Source organism: Salmo salar, chromosome ssa29 (assembly GCF_905237065.1).
Source record: "Salmo salar chromosome ssa29, Ssal_v3.1, whole genome shotgun sequence".
NCBI lineage: Eukaryota > Metazoa > Chordata > Actinopteri > Salmoniformes > Salmonidae > Salmo > Salmo salar.
In genome coordinates, this window is record NC_059470.1 from 9883104 (window position 1) to 9904307 (window position 21204).

At 41.8% G+C, this 21204-nt stretch overlaps 1 protein-coding gene across 2 annotated transcripts; it reads right to left on the reverse strand.

Moving 5' to 3' along the window:
- Positions 1-1972: 1972 nt before the first annotated feature.
- htr5ab (5-hydroxytryptamine (serotonin) receptor 5A, genome duplicate b) lies at positions 1973-17116 on the reverse strand. Of its 2 annotated transcripts, none has more exons than XM_014180684.1 (3): positions 16982-17116; positions 8798-9591; positions 1973-3857 (listed from the first exon to the last, which is right to left on the reverse strand). In XM_014180684.1, exons 2-3 carry the CDS (start codon positions 9524-9526, stop codon positions 3525-3527), a joined length of 1062 nt encoding a protein of 353 aa, XP_014036159.1. In that variant the 5' UTR covers positions 9527-9591; positions 16982-17116; the 3' UTR covers positions 1973-3524. The 2 variants fall into 2 exon arrangements, with proteins under 2 accessions (XP_014036159.1, XP_014036158.1); XM_014180683.1 differs by having other exon boundaries at positions 8789-9591.
- Positions 17117-21204: the final 4088 nt, after the last annotated feature.

A 21204-nucleotide genomic window follows, 5' to 3' on the forward strand; every position in this document is an offset into this window, starting at 1 on the left:
TAAAGGTTATTTCAGGTTACTCCCACTGCAAAATACATGTATTCAATATCATGCTGTTTCCTCTCAACTGTCTTGGCCTTGTATAAATAAATGTATAAATGAAAAGAGAGTGAAAAAGAGAATGGCAGAGAACATAATTGTGTTCAGATAAAAATGAAACAAGGCCAGAACATGATTATCAATTTTCTTTGCCTCACTGTAGCAACATGTCCTAATAAACCATGTGCTTATATTATCGGCTTGCCCCTTACATTTACATTTTAGTCATTTAGCAGACGCTCGTATCCAGAGCGACTTACAGTGCATTCATCTTAAGATAGCTAGGTGGGCAACCACATATCTCAGTCGTAGTAAGTACATTTTTCCTCACTAAAGTAGCAGTCAATCTTAGTTCACGAAAGGCAAGTCATTTTTTTTTTAAAGCACACACAACTTACTGGAATCAAACTGGCATAGTGTAGGGGAAGCACTGATATTTTTGAGCTAGTTCCTATAACTTAGCTAGATGTAGTGGTAGGATCTTGGCATGCACTTGCAGAGAGGGAGGGCATCTTGACAAGTACAGTTATGGAAAGAGGGCAGGCTGGCAGGCATTTTAGCATTGCTTTTTAGTTTTTCATTTAGTTTTATTTTGTTTGCATTGTACATGGCAGCTAAAAGCTGAATTGCGCATACAATTGCAAACAAACAATTACAAATATAAATCAAAACATTGTGACAGTAAAGAACTTGAAGGGGTGATTTACATTAACATTGTATGTATGTATGTATGTATGTATGTATGTATGTATGTATGTATGTATGTATGTATGTATGTATGTATGTATGTATGTATGTATGTATGTATGTATGTGTCGCTTTCTGTCTTCCCAGATAACATAACAGACATATGAGATTGCCAATGCTTACTCAGTGCTTGAGGTTTGACTGAGGGTGGGCAAAGGAGAGATGAGACCATCTGATGTTAGCTAGCTAGCTAGCTTTACCTGGCAAACTCCCTAGGTCATGCAAACCCTTCCTCGGTATGTGGTGTGTGAGACATTGAGGAAGGTGCAAGCTGAAACGTACGCGTGTGGTTTATTATCGCTTATAATTCATCATCAAAATATTATCAATTATCAAGTGTGGACCTTTTACATTTTTTATGATTTTGGTTCGATCCAACCACCCCTTCTATTTGTTAATGGAAGATGCTGGTTTAGCACGTTATCTTTTCCTTTACTGAATATATTATGTTGACACTCTCTGGATCCCCTCTCTTCAATAGCCTACTGTTCTGTTAGGAAACACCTGAGCGGTAGAGGACACGGACAGCCAGGTAGATGAGTCAGACAACCCAATTCGGACACCTCTCCCATCCGCCGTCCCACTCTACCCAAGGAGGAAGTGCCGTATCCCCTTTGAAGTGGAGATGTGAGGGACTGTTGCCGGAGGTAAGGGCCAATGGTGGGTAACCCCCTAATCCTCTATCTCTCTCACACACTCATGTGCACACACGCACGCACGCACACACGCACACACACACACATAAGTACATGCACACACACTCTAATTTTCGCTCTCCACCATGCAGCTGATACAAACACATCCCCCATACTATAAGGATATGTTGTTGTGGGGATGGCTCACTGGGCATTTCCAGCTATTTGCATTTCCAGCTGGGGATCGGAGTAGAGCCAGAGAGGAGATGTGGTAAGCAAATATCAGCTATCATGGGGGAATGTGTGGAGTCATGAGAGGCACTTCAAATGTGACAGTCCGTAAGAAAGAATGTTTGCTTTCGTCTCTCCCGTCACCAATGTCTCACTAAAACCTACTACAGTCAAACTAGCTCAACCAATTCATCTGTGTAGGATCAAAGACACTAGAGGAGTACAATGCCTGTCATACTCAATATCCAACTTTGTGTTCAAACAATTCATCAACAATCAGAGTAGATTTCTCTATAATATGAAGACACCTGTGACATTTATGAACTCAAACAATTGAGAGTAAAGATTATGATCAACCCCTGTTTCAATTTGATCCGTTTATTTCATTTTGATACAGTATTATCTTATTTGGACACAGCAATCTAAAACTGTACTTCCTCAATATGGTGTATGTCAGTTACAAGATGATCACAATAACGCTTGATGAATTCAGTTTGTGGACCACAATCTGTTTTATTCACATTGAAAATCAATAGTTCTTAAAAAGCTATGGAGTGAATTGATGGTTGTCAAATCCACGGATTGTAATGTGGTTCCTAGTTTGTTATCTACTCCATATTTTACAATGTAGTCCACGGTTTGTTGATTATATACCCATCTAGCACATAACGTTCTGAGAACCATATGTTTCTTAGAGCTTGGTGAGAGCGTGGTTGTCCTATAGTTATTTTGCATACAACCTTCCCATAACGCTTCCTACAGGTTTCCTCATGGTTCTATTAAAAGGCATGTTCTCAGAACATTCAGATAACTTCAAGAAACAATATTCTTCTGTGGACATGTCAGTACTTCAGCATAACGTTTTCTACAGGTTTCCTCATGATTCTATTTAAAGTCATGTTCTCAGAACATTAAGAAAACATTCCATAAAAAAACACAAGAAAACGTTAGTAACGTTCCCAGAACGTTCTAAGAATGTTATTTTAAAACATATACATTCCGTGCTCACAATCAACAAAAATCTTGTTAAGTCTGTTCAGGTTTGTTGGCCGCACCTACTAATTAGCCCACACCTGATCTTGAGGGCTTGTTTCCTTTGAAATAGGGTCTGTTTAAATGAATAGCTAGTTCCATCCTGGTGGTGCAGTGGACTAATTCCATGGATAGAGAGCAGAAGATCATAGGTTTGAAACTCACTGACATCATGCCACAAGAAGAAAGAAATGAGTTTGCATGATTAATGCCTGAGCAAATGATGTTCCATCTGTGCTTGGAGTTAAACTAGCAGTGTTATTTAACATTCAGGGAACAATAGAAACATTTTCTCAGAACCTCTCTGCAACCTAAAATAGTAAGTTCCCAGAACAGGTGAAATTTTCACTTCCATTCTCAGAACGTTTAAAAAACATTCAGTTTTAACAGTCAGGAAACGTATGGCTTCATTCCCAGAACCAATGGGAAACCAAAAATGTACGTTCCCACAACTTCCTTGGAACCAAATGTGCTAGCTGGCCATGGTTTGTAGTTGAGTCCTATGGTTTGTAGTTGAGTCCTATGGTTTGTAGTTGAGTCCTATGGTTTATGAGATCACCATATTTATTTTGTTTTCAGTCTACGGTGTATCTAAGGAAAGTTACCCCCCTCAAAACCATTCCTGTGACATCAATTTGATCATGTGATGGTGTGTTTTTTTCAAGACAGCCCCATTCTCCACCTCTGCCTTATCCCCAGCCTCAGCCTTAGTTTTAAATTAACAGAAAATTATGGCCAATGTTCTGTGGTCAGAGACAATTGAACGGCCACCCGCTGATTTTAACCACTATTTGGCATGATCTGTTTTGTCCTTTAGCCCTCACCCTTTAGCCCTCAGCCTCAGCGTTGACGGGAGAACAGGTTCCTAAGGGCGTTGTTGTAGTTCTTGTTAAAGGCGGTGTAAATAAGCGGGTTGAAGAAGGAGTTGGAGTAGCCCAGCCACAGGAAGATGCTCTTCCAGATGGGCGGGATGTCGCAGTGGCACAGCGGGATGATGAGCTCCGTGAGGAAGAAGGGGATCCAGCAGAGGACGAAGACTCCGATCAGGATGCCCACCATCAGCGCCGCCTTCTTCTCCTTCTGCTCGCGCCACGTGTCGCCGTCCGTCTGGAAGGTCACAGTGGCATGGCGCACTGTGAACACCATCTGGGGCTGCCGTGACGTTTCCTTCACCTGTCAATCAAATCAGTCAGCCAACCAGTTAGTCAGTCAGTTAGTCAATCAAATCAGTCAACCAATTGATACTCACATTACTAAAATAAGTTAAAGAACAGACCAATCAGTCAGTGTTTGTCGCAGGCTTTCAGTTTTACCGTTTTTGAGACACTGTAATCCACAATTTATTTTGTTCTCAGTCAATTAGTCAGTTAGTCAATCAGTCAACCAATCGATACTCACATTAGTAAAAGAACCAGCCATGAATTAGTTAATTGAGCAACCAGTCAGCTAGCTGAATCCAATAGGCAAATTAACAAATCACGCAAAATAGCCTCTAATGAATCAATCATTGAGCCAAACGATACGTTTGCATAAACTACAACCCCCTGCCAGAACTCAAGCCATCAACCTTCACTTGTGACTCATACAGAGAGTCCTGTTAAATGGAAGTAATGGAATGAAAACACCATGCTTCAATCTATCCTCCCATTTCTCCTCTCCAGACAGCTGCACTGTTATGTTGAACCTGATAGAGTAGTGTTTCTCTCTACACCTGACCCCTGCAGGTCATTCTGCATGAGCTGTTTATAAACCTACACATTCCTCCCAGCAGATCACATCTGGGGGTGCGTCCCAAATGACACCCTATGGGTCCTGGTCAAAAGTAGTGCACTAAATAGGGAACAGGGTGCAATTTGGGAAGTAGGCCTGGTCGCTTATAACAATAAAAAAAACACTCAAAATAATCGATTTGCAACAGAGGGTAGGAGGTTAAAAGCACAGTGGCTGGGGGTAAGTTGCTGATGCCAAATTGAAGGGCAGTGTAATATTGCAGTTTAAAGGGTCAATCTGGCATTGACGCATCAATTTGTGTACTTCTAAATGAATGATATATAGCCATGGATTCTTGAAGAATATAAATGATAAAATGCCTCACACGCTTAGTTTAACTGTCATACCACACATCACAGCCCAAAATAAATGATGCACATAGTTTTAACCATTTTTGATCCCATGCATGGCCAATCTGGGACTGTGATATATGAAAGCCTGACTCCAGTCAATAGATTAAGGTTTTCTTGGCAAAATGTAAAAATTACTTTTTTTTGTACAAAGAGGAAGCTAACTAAGTTACTGTTGAGTTTAAGACATGCAAACTTAAGCCATACACAATACATAAGCAATAGTAATGTTGTTTGATGTTGTTTCATAGGCTCAACTGGATTAATCATAGCGGATCCCTTTCGCATACCAAGTAATGGTAGAATAAATATCAATATCATTTCCTATTAGATCACAGTGGTTCTACTCCACTGAGCCACACCAGGGGGTTAAGGGATTGCATTTAGAGATAGGTCTGACCTTCATTTCAACCCACCTCCAATCCACTCAGAGGTAGGCTAGACTACCAGAAATGTTCATGTTAAAACATGTTGGAAATACAACAGTTACATTGTAACAAATTTCATTGTAACACAACTTGAATTGTACCGCGTAAAAAATGTATTAAACCCGTCTTTATATTCACAAACTCCTGAAAAGCTATCTTTTTTTTGTTCTTAAATACATTTAAAATGCATTGGAAACAGGTTAATAACATGGAACATGTTAGAATTGCAAAAGGAATGTGCACTATGGGCCCAAACTGGTTGAATCAACATTGTTTCCACTGTCATCAACATAAAGGAATTTCTGTATTTTTGGTATTTTTATCACCCAACTTCTAAAGTAAAATCAATGAAATGGTAAAGTTTTTGTTGATTTAATGTTGAATTCATGTTAGTTGACAACTCAATCAAATGTCAATCAAAATTACTTGTTGAACTGACATCCGTGACCAGTGGGTGTAATTGTGTGAAATTTCCGGTAGGGCTCCCTCCCTATTGTGGTATGCATGGTCCATTGTGCTTAGATGTTTTCACGCCTCAGTCATGACTCCTTTTGTCCACGCTGTTAACTGGGCTGACCTTGAGCCAAAGACCCATGTATACAAACTGTAATGCCGAAAAGGAATGATGTGACAAAATGAATTCAGCTGAAAGACCACAGTCCAAGGGGGTGATATCTGACTGTCAAATACATTTCTATGAAAACTAGATGTATTTATTTTTTACTTAACCTTTATTTAACTAGGTAAGTCAGTTAAGAACACATTCTTATTTACAATGACGGCCTACCAAAAGGCAAAAGGCCTCCTGCAGGGACGGGGTCTGGGATTTTTTTAAAAATAGGACAAAACACACATCACGACAACAGAGAACCCACAACACTACATAAAGAGAGACCTAACACAACAACATAGCATGGCAGCAACACATAACAACACAGCATGGTAGCAACACAACATGACAACAACATGGTAGCAACACAACATGGCAGCAGCACAACATGGTAGCAGCACAAAACATGGTACAAACATTATTGGGCACAGACAACAGCACAAAGGGCAAGACGGTAGACACAATACATCACGCAAAGCAGCCACAACTGTTAGTAAGAGTGTCTATGATTGAGTCTTTGAATGAAAAGATGGAGATAAAACGGTCCAGTTTGAGTGTTTGTTGCAGCTCATTGCAGTCACTAGCTTCAGCAAACTGAAAAGAGGAGCGACCCAGGGATGTGTGTGCTTTGGGGACCTTTAACAGAATGTTACAACACCCGTTCTGCCAGTATGTGGAGGATGAGGGCTGCAGTAGATATCTCAGATAGGGGGGAGTGAGGCCTAAGAGGGTTTTTAAATAAGCATCAACCAGTGGTTCTTGCGACGGGTATACAGAGATGACCAGTTTACAGAGGAGTATAGAGTGCAGTGATGTGTCCAATAAGGAGCACTGGTGGCAAATCTGATGGCCGAATAGTAAAGAATGTCTAGCCACTCGAGAGCACCCTTACCTGCCGATCTATAAATTACGTCTCCGTAATCTAGCATGTGTAGGATGGTCATCTGAATCAGGGTTAGTTTGGCAGCTGGGGTGAAAGAGGAGCAATTTCGATAGAGGAAACCAAGTCTAGATTTAACCTTAGCCTGCAGCTTTGATATGTACTGAGAGAAGGACAGTGTACCGTCTACTCTAGCCATACTCCCAAGTATTTGTACGAGGTGACTACATAAAGTTCTAAACCATCACAGGTAGTAAACACACCAGTGGGAGATGGACATTCTTATCAAACCACATTACCTTTGTTCTGGAGGTGTTCAGAACAAGGTTAAGGGCAGAGAAAGCTTGTTGGACACTAAGAAAGCTTTGTTTTAGAGTGTTTAACACAAAACCCGGGGAGGGGCCAAATGAGTATAAGACTGTATCATCTGCATATAAATGGATGAGAGAGCTTCCTACTGCCTGAGCTATGTTGTTGTAGATGGGGCGTCTACAGCAGGTGTACGGTGATAAATAGTCGTTAGGCACCAATTCGTTTTTCTATTTTATGACTGCTCAGTATTATACGACTCATTGTTGTGGTATAATTGAATCAAACCTACAACAGCTAAAATAATATTTTCTATATTGTGTGGACTAATACATGAAATTCCAAAGACCTACCGGGCGATAAGAAGTCTATTTTTAACTGACGAATGAGGTGTCTCCAAATCAGTCGGTGGATGCCTGAAATAGCTGTCTATAGTCTTAATAAGTTGTTGCTGTTTTGTACCAGCCAATTCTCTCCCCTTAGTCTCAAAACAAACCAGCCAAGCTCAAAGGCCTATGTTTTCTGTTTCCCTATTGTATATAACATGAGAGAGTGAAGGCAACATGGAGGCAGCTCCCTTTGAACAGAGTGAATAAACGGCATGATTTAATAAATTAGTTTGGGCTTGTTGAGTGAGCCTGCGTTCCAAATTGCACCCGATTCCCTATATAGTTCACTACTTTTGACCGGAGCCCATTGGGCCCTGGTCAAAAAAGTAGCACACTATATAGGGATGGGGTGCCATTTAGGACACAGCCTGGGTCGCTGGACTCTGTCAGAGTCCTTGCGGATTAGAGGGAGCTGCTGTGGTGAGGAAGGCGCAGTGGTCCCTAGCCTTGTTAAACATGCTGGGTGTTTATAGGCCACTGTGCCTATAGCGATTAACAGGGGTTATACCAACCGCCTCCCTCACTTGTTACTGTCTTTTTGTTTCTTCCCTCTGTGTGTGTGTGTGTGTGTGTGTGCGCACGCGTGTGTGCACTTGTATGTGCGCGTGTGTGTTTGAGAGAGAGATTGTGTGAAAAAAAACAAAGATCCTTGAACAAAAGATTATCCTTCACATCAAGGGATTGTTTTTGCATGGCGACTGTGATTTGTGTAGTTGTGTGCGGATGTGCACGTGTGTGGGGGCCTATGTGCATACATGCATTTGTGTATGCCTCTAGGTGAATTGGTCTGTTGAGTATGAGATACAGTACACGCTGATAAGCGTTAAAGAACAATCCACATCCCACAGCCCTGCAGCAGCATCACAGCACCATCAGAACAGCTCAGAATATATTATACAGATGACATGGTTTTCCACTAATTGCCCAGCAACCAATTTTAGAGCTACAGTAGTCTCATCAGTCAATGATAATGTGATATGCACTCACGAGCAGATGTGATAGAGCTATAATGACACTGATATCATTGAGGTACATTCAGAGAATTTCTTTCGATCGCGTTCGAATGCGCAACCATTATCAGAACATTGGTCAAGGTTGATTGATTAAGTCTGGCAAAATTGACCGAGGAGCTTTAGGAGTGTGTCAGTGTAATAACAATATAATAAAATCAACTGAATATTAATGCCAAGCTAGTCTACTGGTAATTCATCATGTGGATCCCACATGAAACATCCAACCACCCAGCAGGCAAAACTGGTTGAAGAAGACATCATCACAACCAGACACTGGTAGGAATAACATCATTTTGATGTAACTTCAACCAGTTTTTACACGCTGGGTAAGACTATACCGTAGCAACAAAAGTACCTCAATCACCTCAGCCATAGGCGTGATGGTGTTGGTTTTGCACGAGCCGATACGGAACTTGGCGGCCTTGTAGATCTTCCAGTAGACGAAGAGCACCACGCACAGCGGCAGGTAGAACGCTCCGAAGGTGGAGAAGATAGTGTAGGAGGGCTCCTGGCTCACCTGGCACTCCATACCCTCCTCCGAGTAGGTCTCCCCCCAGCCAAACAGCGGCGACAGGGAGATGACGGAGGACAACAGCCAGGTAAGCGCAATCATCACATTGGAGATCCTCTTGCGGGTCTTGAGCGTGTACTCCAAGTGTCTGGTGATGGACCAGTAGCGATCCAGGGCGATGGCTGTCACGTTCCAGATGCTGGCCGTGCAGCAGAGGACGTCGAAGGAGATCCACACCTGGCAGAGCACGCGACCCAGCTTCCACAGCCGCCCGTTGAGCTCGTGCACCAGGCTCAGGGGCATGACCAGGGCGGCCACCATCACGTCCGAGATGGCCATGGAGGCCACCAGGTTGTGGGGCACACGGTGGAAGGTCCGCACCCTCAGGATGGTGAGGAGAACTAGGAGGTTCCACACGAAGGTGGCCACCACCAGCATGGCTAGCAGGGTGAGAGTCAGCACGCTGAACACTGAGAAAGGACGATAGAAGTTCCCTGCTCCATACCCCAGGTCGTCGCTTCCGGCCCTGGCCCAGGCCCCGCTGAGGTTGGCAGTCACCAGGCTCACATTGGGCTGGGTCATATTCAGCAGTGTTCAGCAGAGCTCAGACAGGTCTGTCACAGGGGAAGCTTCTGATTTGAAGCATCCTGCAGTGTATAGAGAGAGAGAGAAGAAGCTTTTAACTCATGCAAACAGAACACATGACACTTGATAGTCTTGACACATGACAGATGTCACAACCATATCTATGGAAGGGGTGAAGTGAAAAACAAAGGAAATTGTGAAGGGCATTGAAGGAGAATGATTTTATTCAGATCATTATTCTGATTTTGTTCACGTTCCCTGTGAAGGTACTACTGTATTCATGATGTGTCATAAACACAACAACCTGGTTGAGAGTCTCATTTCAACTGTCAATGAATCTGCCTACAACTTTCCTACTTGATTGTGATGTCGACTATATCAACTGCTGTGGTAGATCTGTGATTCTGACGAAGACCATTAATATTCAGCTCCAAAGCTCCAACCGCCAACTTTTGATTTGCATTCATTGTCACCGAAATTGTATTACATATGAAAAGACTTGCACGGAATACACAATTTAGCGTTTGTTACTTTGGTTTCACATGATTATTTAGACAAAACAGGGATCCTAGGGATGTTACAAAATCTAAATAAATAATTATGAATGGGAGTATGTTGGAAACCCATTTCTGTTAAATATGTCTATTTACATAATCAAATGAAATAAAACAAGCTGAGCTAAAGTTACATGCAGGAAGTATACTCAAGGGTAAAACATTTTCAACACGTTGTTGTTTCTGTAGCTACACTGAACAAAAATCTTACAATTACAGTTCATATAAGAAAATCTGTCAAACGAAGTAAATTCATTAAGCCCTAATCTATAGATTTCACATGACTGGGAATACAGATATGCATCTGTTGGTTACAGATACCTTAAAAAAAAGGTTAGGGGGCGTGGATCAACAAAAAAAAAACACTCAGTATCTGGTGTGACCACAAATTGCCTCATGCAGCGCGACATGTCTCCTTCACATAGAGTTGATCAGGCTGTTGATTGTGGCCTGTGGAATGTTGTCCCACTCCTCTTCAATGGCTGTGCGAAGTTGCTAGATATTGGTGGGAACTGGAACATGCGGTCTTACACGTCGATCCAGAGCATCACAAACATGCTCAATGGCTGACATGTCTAGTGAGTATGCAGGCCATGGAAGAACTAGGACATTTTCAGGAATTGTGTATAGATCCTTGCGACATGGGGCCGTGCATTACCATGCTGAAAAATGAGATGATGGCGGCAGATGAATGGCACAACAATGGGCCTCAGGATCTCGTCATGGTATCTCTGTGCATTCAAATTGCCATCGATAAAATGCATGTGTTCGTTGTCCTTAGCTTATGCCTGCCCATACCATAACCCCACTGCCACCATGGGTCACTCTGTTCACAATGTTGACATCAGTAAACCACTCGCCCATGAAGAGCACACTACCCCAGTGTGCCAGTGGCCATCGAAGGTGAGCATTTGCCCACTAAAGTTGGTTACGATGCCGGATTGCAGTTAGGTCAGACCCTGGTGAGGACGACAAGCATCCAAATGAGCTTCCCTGAGATGGTTTCTGACAGTTTGTGCAGAAATTTTTCAGTTGTGCAAACCCACAGTTTCATCAGCTGTCCGGGTGGCTGGTCTCAGTCGATCCTGTAGATGAAGAAGCCGGATGTGGAGGTCCTGGGCTGGAGTGGTTACACGTGGTCTGCGGTTATGAGGCCAGTTGGATGTTCTGCCAAATTCTCCAAAATGACATTAGAGGCGGCTTATGGAAGAGAAATTAACATTTAATTATCTGGCAACAGTTCTGGTGGATATTCCTGCAGTCAGCATGCCAATTGCACGCTCCCTCAACTTGAGACATCTGTGGCATTGTGTTGTGTCACAAAAGTGCACATTTTCGAGTGGCCTTTTATTGTCCCCAGCACAAGGTGCACCTCTGAAATCAGCTTCTTGATATGCCACACCTGTCAGGTGGATGGATTATATTGGCAAAGGACAAATGCTCACTAACAGGGTTGTAAACAAATTTGTGTATATTCTTTTTGAGAAATAAGCTTTTTGTGCTTCTGGGATCTTTAATTTCAGCTCATGAAACATGGGACCAACACTTTACATGTTTCGTTTATATTTTTGTTCAGAATAATAAAAATAGGAAACTAACATTAATCTGGTATCCAGGGAACTATATTTTACTCTTAGTGTTGCATAATTTAAGAGTAGCCTTGGGAGTACTAAATGCTATAGCCTATATACTGTATTTCACAAAGGCTAGCCAGTCTGTAATAATTACCTCATTATCTATATCGTAATTTGTCTCAGGACTTGCTGTGATATGGATTTTTTCATTGACATTCACTCACTCACTCACTCACTCACTCACTCACTCACTCACTCACTCACACACACACACACACACACACACACACACACACACACACACACACACACACACACACACACACACACACACACACACACACACACAAAGCAGATCCAATTGTTTCTAGTCTTTTATCATTGTGTAACTGTAAAGTATATTAGCCCTGTTTCACCTGTCCTATTATGGCTATGACCCATTGACTTTGTTAGAGCTCTTTTCTTTAATAGTCAATGGGCTCATTTATTTTACAGTGGCATTGTAGTGCAGTGTTCTGGTCCCAGTCTGTTCCAAGCCAGGGACAGACTGGGACCAGAAGTCGGCCTGGGATTTCTAACACACACTGGCCCATTTTTACCTCGATGCCCCAACACTGGGCCATTTGGCTTTTGCACAAACTCCCCTATGACCAGTCTTGCGCATGTCAATATTGGGATTAAAATGTAATTATTATACCTGAATCAAAATGATCATATCTTTGTGTCTGCCCAGAAAACAGGGGAAGTTAGGTGACGTTTCCATTAGTTCCCTTTTAAGGCAGTGGGATTCAAACTTTTTCAGCGTGAAACAATTTTCTTCACTCGAATTTCTGGGGAGCCCATTATTTTCCAAATAAATGTTTGTTTCTTCTCATCACTGTCACGAAGCCACACCCATCCCCCTCGCGTTAGAAGTTCAGAATGAGAAAGTGTAGCCAAAATATAAATAATGACACTCAAATAAATAAATAAATAAATAAATAATAGAAGAAAAAAAATTGATTTTTAATCAGCGTAATCGAGGTGGAGATTACATCTCACATTCCAGTGTTCCAACTAAACAAGGCTGCATGTGATTTCTCTTAATGCGACTCCTTGCAGTCAATGGCGATGTCAGCTTTCGGTATAATGCCAGGAGCTGCTTGTGGATTTGACAACTCTCACGCAGTTCCACATCTGACACCACCAAAACAACCTCTGTGGATTTCGGCTAAAGCGGATCTGATTGAATAGAGCACAAAGCCTTGTTCCAACTTTCGAGGCTATTGTTAAACTGCTAAAAATAAGAAGCCAGTGAAGGACATTGAGAATCTATTATGCTCTATGATGGCTTTGGGAATCCGTCAGTCGTAAGTTATTTATGAAACTATTGACTTTCTGGATGAGTGTTCATACATTTCGGGGCCATGCAATATGTTTCTCAGAATGGGTTTGCGATGAAACAAAAATCTCTGTTCTATGTAGGGAATAGGGTGCAACTTTGGACACATTGCAAATCAGCTGTGGTGTTCTGATGCTGCTAGCAGCTCTCACAACCCCAGAGATGAGAGAGAGTGTCTCCCGCAAATTCATGTGCATGTGATTACCCATTGTGCATCTAATTACCCCGGGGCTCATCAATAATCACCCCCCGCCTGGCACTGTCAGCAAGCAGTGCTGATCTGTGTTTGAGATACACTCTGGTTACGTCCCAAATGGCACCCTTTTCCCTATATAGTGCACTACTTTTGACCAGGACCCTATGGTGGCCCTGGTCAAAAGTAGTGCACTATATAGGGAATAGGGTGCCATTTGGGACACCGCCCCTGTCTTGCCATCACACTCTCCAGCCATGACTTCTAATCACAGAGATCAACCGTCCAACCATGACAAGGGCCTACCCGGCAGGCGGTCTCACACACACACACACACTCTTCTTTTCTTCTTTTCTTCTCTTCCCTCTCTCATTAGAAAGTACTCAGAGAGAGCCATGAAATTGGACGCACACATATTTGAGAGGAACACAGCAATCAAACATTCGGCCTTCACAAAAGAAGCAAGGATCCAAAGAGTTGACTGCTAATCACGAATGACAGTCCACGGAACCCGGGGCATTTTGTCTTGTCTCCTGAGATCATACAACAGGTGCCTGGGAGGCCTGACAGTTCACACACACACACACACACACACACACACACACACACACACACACACACAAATCCAATCAAAGAAGTAGAGCGACTGGGAGAACATTTCCTTTTGTTTAGCTTGGTCCTGTGTGGCTCAATGGGTAGAGCATGTTGCTTGAATATCAGGATTGTGGGTTAGATTAAAAGCGTTGGCTAAATTATATATATTATTGATATACAGTACCAGTCAAAGGTTTGCACACACCTACTCATTGCAGGGTTTTTCTTTATTTTTACTATTTTCTACATTGTAGAATAATAGTGAAGACATCAGAACTATGAAATAACACATATGGAATCATATAACCAAAAAATGGTTAAACAAATCAAAATATGTGCTATATTTTAAATTCTTCAAAGAAGCCACTCTGCCTTGATGACAGCTTTGCACACTCTTGGCATTCTCTCAACCAGCTTCATGAGGAATGCTTTTCCAACAGTCTTGAAGGAGTTCCCACATATGCTGAGCACTTGTTGGCTGCTTTTCTTTCACTCTGCGGTCCAACTTATCCCAAACCATCTCAATTGGGTTGAGGTCTGGGGTGATTGTGGAGGCCAGGTCATCTGATGCAGCACTTAATCACTCTCCTTGGTCAAATAGCCCTTACACAGCCTGGAGGTGTGTTTTGGGTCATTGTCCTGTTGAAAAACAAATGATAGTCCCATTAAGAGCAAACCAGACGGGATGGCATATCGCTGCAGAATGTTGTGGTAGCCATGCTGGTTAAGTGTGCTTTGAATTCTAAATAAATCACTGACAGTGTCACCAGCAAAGCACCCCCACACCATCACACCTTTTCGTCCATGCTTCACAGAGGGAACCACACATGCCGAGATTATCCGTTCACCTACTCCACATCTCACAAAGACACGGCGGTTGGAACCAAAAATCTCAAATTTGAACTCCTTCAAGAATGTTGGAAAAGCATTCCAGGTGAAGCTGGATGAGAGAATGCAAAGCTGTCATGAAGGCAAAGGGTAGCTACTTTGAAGAATCTCAAATATATAATATATTTTAATTTGTTTAACACTTATTTGTTAACTACATGATCCCATATGTGTTATTTCAGAGTTTTGATGTCTTCACTATTATTCTACAATGTAGAAAATAGTAAAAATAAAGAAAAACCCTGCAATGAGTAGGTGTGTGCAAACTTTTGACTGGTACTGTATAGCTTGGAGTTTCATTAAATTCAGAGTGCTGATTCCTTTATAAATGTATGTTAACATACATGTGTGATTTTCACTGATTGTTACACATCACCATACTGAACATAACCATGACATAGACTCCTGAATAGGGATGAGGTGTACAAATTCCCAAATAGTTTCAAATGTGGTATATTCGTTATGTTTTCAAATAGGCTATCATCTGGCTTGTCAAATGACAATTTACATAACAGCTTTTGTCTCCACGGAGGATGTGCATGTGCTGTAAGAAATAATCAATATGTTATTGCTTCCATTTCAAATACTCTTCATAATCATCATGTTAATTGTTTTGTTCAGACAGACAGAATGGCAAAACTCCCTGCCCTTTTTGCCTGTTTACCCAGACTTCTTGCTCGGGCCAAACGCTAAGCCTTGCCCACAGACGTTAGTTTCTTCTCCACAATGAGTCTGGATCTGAATACCGCCATAACGATTTCTAGAACACAAACACATTCTAACCATTCTGATTGGTCCCAGAAACTGATGGGTTGGGCCAGAGCCAGAACACACGTAGGTATGCAGCGTTGTAAAAATGCGTCATTAGCTTTGATACTCCGATTGGTTAGAGATGATCCAATCGCTGATGACTTTGTTTTGTACAGCACCCCTCATGTTGACGACATCACAAACAACTTCCAACGATGGCAGTCTCAGACTGAAGTATGTAGCGAACATTGAGCATGGGAAGAATTCCGTTTGAGTAGTCAGGCAACTGCCTTTTAGGGGTGATGGTGAAGTCCACTAAACTACCAGAGTGAAGTGGTATAAAATGGAAGTGCATAGTATAAACCTGTACTGGTGCCTAACAGAACAAAGTGACTATGTCAACGCTCTCTATATAATGATATTAATCCCTTCTATACCTAGTCTGCCTTTCAGGGGTGAAGTACACTACATCACCAGAGTGAAATAAGCTGTATAAACCTGTACTGGTGCCTAACGGAACAAAGTGGCTATGGCAACGCTATAATGATATTACCCCATGGGGATAGGGGTAATAGCTACAAAAGGTCTATGGATTTGCATTCTTCACATGTCTACTGTGTTAGTACCATTTAGTATGGCTGTCTCCTAAATGGCTTTATATTCCCTATGTAGTGCACTATGTAGGGAATAGGGTGTCATTTGGAAGGAAGCTAGTGTCATGTTGTCCTTAACACCAGCAGCTGGTTTCTATTCTGGTAAACAACATCTTCGTATAAAACTGTCAGTGATGCAATAACAAACTTCATTCTCCAAGGCCTTTCTATTTAAAAAGATTGCAGGATCATTGCTGACACGTTATGTGATGGACAAAACTTCCCCCCGAGACGTCTGAGTATAGTCTATCTAATATCTGTTGATTTGTAAATTAGGAGATCAATGTTCGAAACAGGTAAAACTACGGCTTTTGGGATTTGATGAAATCTCTTTGTTGTATGGTAATTATGACATAATTCCCATACAACAAAGAAATCTCATCAAATCCCAAAAGCCGTAATATTACCTGTTCCCGAACATTGATTTCCTAATGTACAAATCAACAGATCTATAAAATAGACTATACTCAGACGTCTTGGGGGAAGTTTAGTCTAATAGTTATTGATGTATTATCTGGGATAAAATATAGAATACCCATACCAATAATACACATAAGCCTAGGCTACTATCCATAAAAACCATAACCTATTTGCAAATGGTCAACACAAGACTGTTGAACGGACGTTTGCTACACTCCCAGTCGCGGTCAATAAAACAGAACTTGACTAATTCGACAGAAAGTCAAACGGCCCAACCCGATTTGCCTTTGACAATAACATATCTGTTTGTTTCCGGTCATATAAACTTGCAATATTAGATGTGGAGCGATACGGTCACACCTTTTGATTGACTGAACGCCCGCGATCTCGTTAGAATAAAGATACCCAACGACGCATTCAGTAGGCTATATTAGATATAACTTACCCCAAATCTCAGAAAAAAACGAGTCCTACATGGGAACAGAACGGACAGTTCGGTCAGTCTTTTGCTTTTCCATGTGTTCACTTTGTTACTCCTCGTGTGGACCTACCTACGGTGAGTGTTTATGATAGCAGCGTCTAAGAGATACAGTGGCTTCGGAATGAACCATAGCCAAAGAAAGGGGGAGATAAATCTATCGCAGTGGTTGTTCACTATCATAAAATACATGTATTTTTGAACATTTAATCCGTATGCTATACGAAGGATATCATTTGGAGGGGAAGGTATTGTTTCTTGATTGCATTTATTTGTACATTTCATGCCATTGCCAGGTATTCGCTCAAATTTTTTTATAGGTGCTAAGTAAACTGTACACTGTAATATTAATAGTCTATTTTGTGCGCGTGAGGAACGGTGGTAATAGTGTTTGAAAATGACATATTTTAAAATGCTAAACAAACGCGACCACATATGGCGATTTACCCATCCCTCACCAGAACTTCTATAACATTGTCTATTAATTTTCACACAAAAGCTATTTTAATTTAATCTATCTCAGCACAAGTGGGTGAATGTCATTTATAATCAAGTTTCTTTTGACTGAACGACATTAGTCTTCCCCAGCAGGACACTGTAATGGAAATTGTTTAAATCTCTCTGGATGCTTGCTTAATTAAATCCACATAATTCATTACCAGCACCCACCTTACAAAATACAACACGGATTAAAAAACGTAAAACTCGACACTTTATCATGATTTTTGAATAGAATAGAATACAACTTTATTGTGCATCCAGGATGGACATTTTTCTTTGGCATCACCTGCCATTTAAAGGATCACATAGACATACATTTTCACATTATACACATTTAAACCAGTCAGTCCAACATGTTGCATACATTAAAAACATAGAGGACATTGGTACATTCACTCACAACTGACCGCTGTCCCAACTGCACCGGATAGATAAGTACATATGCTGATACAATTTACATTGCATTTAGTAGTCCAACAGCACAAGGAAGGAATGAATGTTTGAAAACATTCTTCTTGGCCATGGGCATTCTGAAGTTCCGGCCAAAGGGAACCCTCTCGAACTGAGGGTGTAGAGGGTAGGAGGGGTTGCCAACGACTGCCAGAATGAGAATTAGGTTTTAATTATTGATCAAGCAGTCAAAGTGTATCTCTTATTGTTACTTGGTTTGTCAAACCACATGCTTTCAAGGTGGCGAGACACCGTAGCTTTGAGTTGAACATGGTTGAGAAGCCCTGTGAGTAGAAGACAGCGCTAGAAACCAGAGGTGCCGCGGGCAGCTGTCTGTAAGAGTGTTGCTCTCGGTTCAGCACCACAAGCTTGTCAAATCAGCACCATGGACAGCAACCACCCTGTCTCTTTCTCAACAAGCGCCCACTTTATGGGAATTCTGCAATTCACTTGGCAGCATGCAAGCAATCACTTGCTAACACACAATTATATATATTTTGGCCACTCTTAGGCTTTGAGAGGAAGTGTCTGGTTGAACGAGATAACTTAGGCCAAACTCTGCAATTTGTGCTCCCAGTGCTCTACACTCTACCCTACAGCACTGCATTAAAGACCTACAGTGTATTCCAGGCTAATGTAGCTCCAAGAATGAAGATGCCTCCAGCAAGTGATTGCTCTTATATTCTACTCCTTTACCTGTGGGTGCTGAGTCTCCACTTTGGACTAGTTACACACAAGGAATCTCTGCAAGGCAGCATTTTCAGCAACATACTGCTTTTATGCTTTGTAGTTACATTAAATAATTTGGGCTCACCTATAATGAAAGCTATGCTGATGAAGCTTGATTGTTCTGTGCGACCTTGTCTTGGACCTCCCCATCTTACCTCTGAAGTCCAATGTACAGCGACACTCTTAGAAAAAAGGGTTCCAAAAGGGTTCCAAAAGGGTTCTTTGCAGAGGGGTAGGGTTCTATCAAGAACCGTTTTGATCAGAATAACCTTTTTGGAAGACAAGGGTTCTTTGTAAGGCAAAGGGTTCTACCTAGAACCTTTAACATCTTAAGAACTGTATTGGAAGAAAGCATTCTTTGATGATTCTTTGGAAGTCAAGAAGTGTTCTACATAGAACCATATATCATATTTCCCAGCATGCTCTGTTGCAGTGAGACTTTCTGAATTGTTTGTTTTACTGTAATATCTGTGTTTTTGCATTTACATTGATTAGTTAATACATTTTATGCTACATATAAATAAATAACATACAGTTTTCTAAACTAATCCAATCTGTCGGATTTATTGCACCCGTTACTAAGATGGTCATTCCAGTTTAGATGATTGAGGTAGTCTCAGTATTCAATCTTCCCTATCCTGGCAGTCATTTTGAATGCAGGTTGCAGGTGATTAACAATTCCACTTGTTGGATATCCTAACTCTGGCTGAAGTCTTTTAGAAATGACACATCACTTTGCCAGCCAGCATAATGCGACTTGCAGGTCTGATGTGGCCTGTAAACCAGGAGATTCCTAACACCACTGTGTTAGGGTATAACTACACCCACAAAGAAAGGCCTTATGATATATGTATTGTTTTAAATAATAACATTTTAAAGGCTAATATGGGTGGTGGAACCGTTCAGAGGGTTCTAGGAAGAACCTCAAAGATAAATGGGTTCTCGGTAGAACTCTTCATAGGCGGTTCTGGGAAGAACCTTTAGATGATAAAACAATCTTTGGTAGAACCCGGCATAGAGGGTTCAAGGTAGAACCATATACAGGGGGTTCTTTGAAGAACCCTACGTAGAGGGTTCTAGATAGAACACTCTGCAAAGGGTTCTACCCAGCACAAAAAATGGTTCTCCTATGGCAGGGCTGCCCAACCCTCTTCTTGGATATCTACTGTCCTGCAGGTTTTCAGTCCAACCCTAATTTAGCATATCTAATTCAGCTAGTTAAGGTCTTGTTGAGCAGCTAATTAGTAGAACCCGGTGTGTTAAATTAGGGTTGGACTGAAAACCCACAGGACGGTAGATCTCCAGCAAGAGAGTTGGGCAGCCCTGCCCTATGGGGACAAACCGAAGAACCCTGCACGGTTCTACTTAGCACCTTTTTTTCTAAGAGTGTATTCCTGCAAGGTCCCTTCTTTCCTCAATCACTTCCCGTTTCTGGGGTGATCCATTCCTTGTGTTGCCTTCTCCTGTGTGCTACGGCTTTCTTGCTGCTTTCATTGGAAGCTTGAACCACTTTTTCCCATTTTCCTGTGTATATTTCCCTCAGTCTCCTCCTTATCTATTTCTGTGTTACTTGAGAGGGCTTGTGAACTTGCATTATGAAGGTTTTCTTAAAGGTTTGGTCTGTTAGTACGCCAACATCAAAATCTCAGCGTTCCCTTTGTTGGTGCTCGTCATTTCAGCTTCAGTTTGGTGTCAGCATTAACAAGGTGGCTCACACTGGCAACATCTGCGAGCTCTACTCGTTGTGATGAGCAGGTGGTCCATCAGATTCCATTGGGAGAGCGCCATGTGAGCTTGTGATGTTTTGTGAGGAAACAGGCTGCCTCCTCTCACCAGGTTGTTTGTGAAAGAATGTAGCCCTTCTCTCAGCGGACACTGCTAGTCAAGTCCTCGCACTGTGTTTGTTTATATGATGAAACCAACTCTGTTCATGAATTGTTATTTGAGGCAATGCAGATGTCAATTACACTGAGATAACAATCAGTGTGGTTTATTACTTGCAGAACCATTTTCAGGGAGAAACAATTTCACAGATTAAAGACCTCCGGTGGGGTGTCTCCCTATTATTTATGTGTCATGCCACTCTATTGGTCCGTGGTACAGTAAATGTAGTGGTCAGATAATTGAATATCACCCAATTACGTTGTCAATAAAAACTTGTCGTCTTTTAACCCAGCTGTTCACGACATCCTTTGGATGAATCGGGTCAATTGCTGACCCGTCTTTGCAAAAGAAAAGTGTTGAGAAACATTGAGAGAAGCAGTAGAGAAAAATCAGCCATCCTTGGAGAACCAGCTTGGCGAAAAGGACAACAGCACAGGGAAGGAATCCTTAGACAGAGAATCTCTCTGAGACGGGTGCCCACTAGGAAGGTGCCTCCTGGTCCAGACTCTCCAGGTGGTAAACTATAATGTACTGAGTAGGCAGTAGGCACCATCCAGCATATCTGGCAGAGAGAAATGAGATTGCCTCTTGGTAGGAAATGGAAATAAACAAGTCACATGCAATAC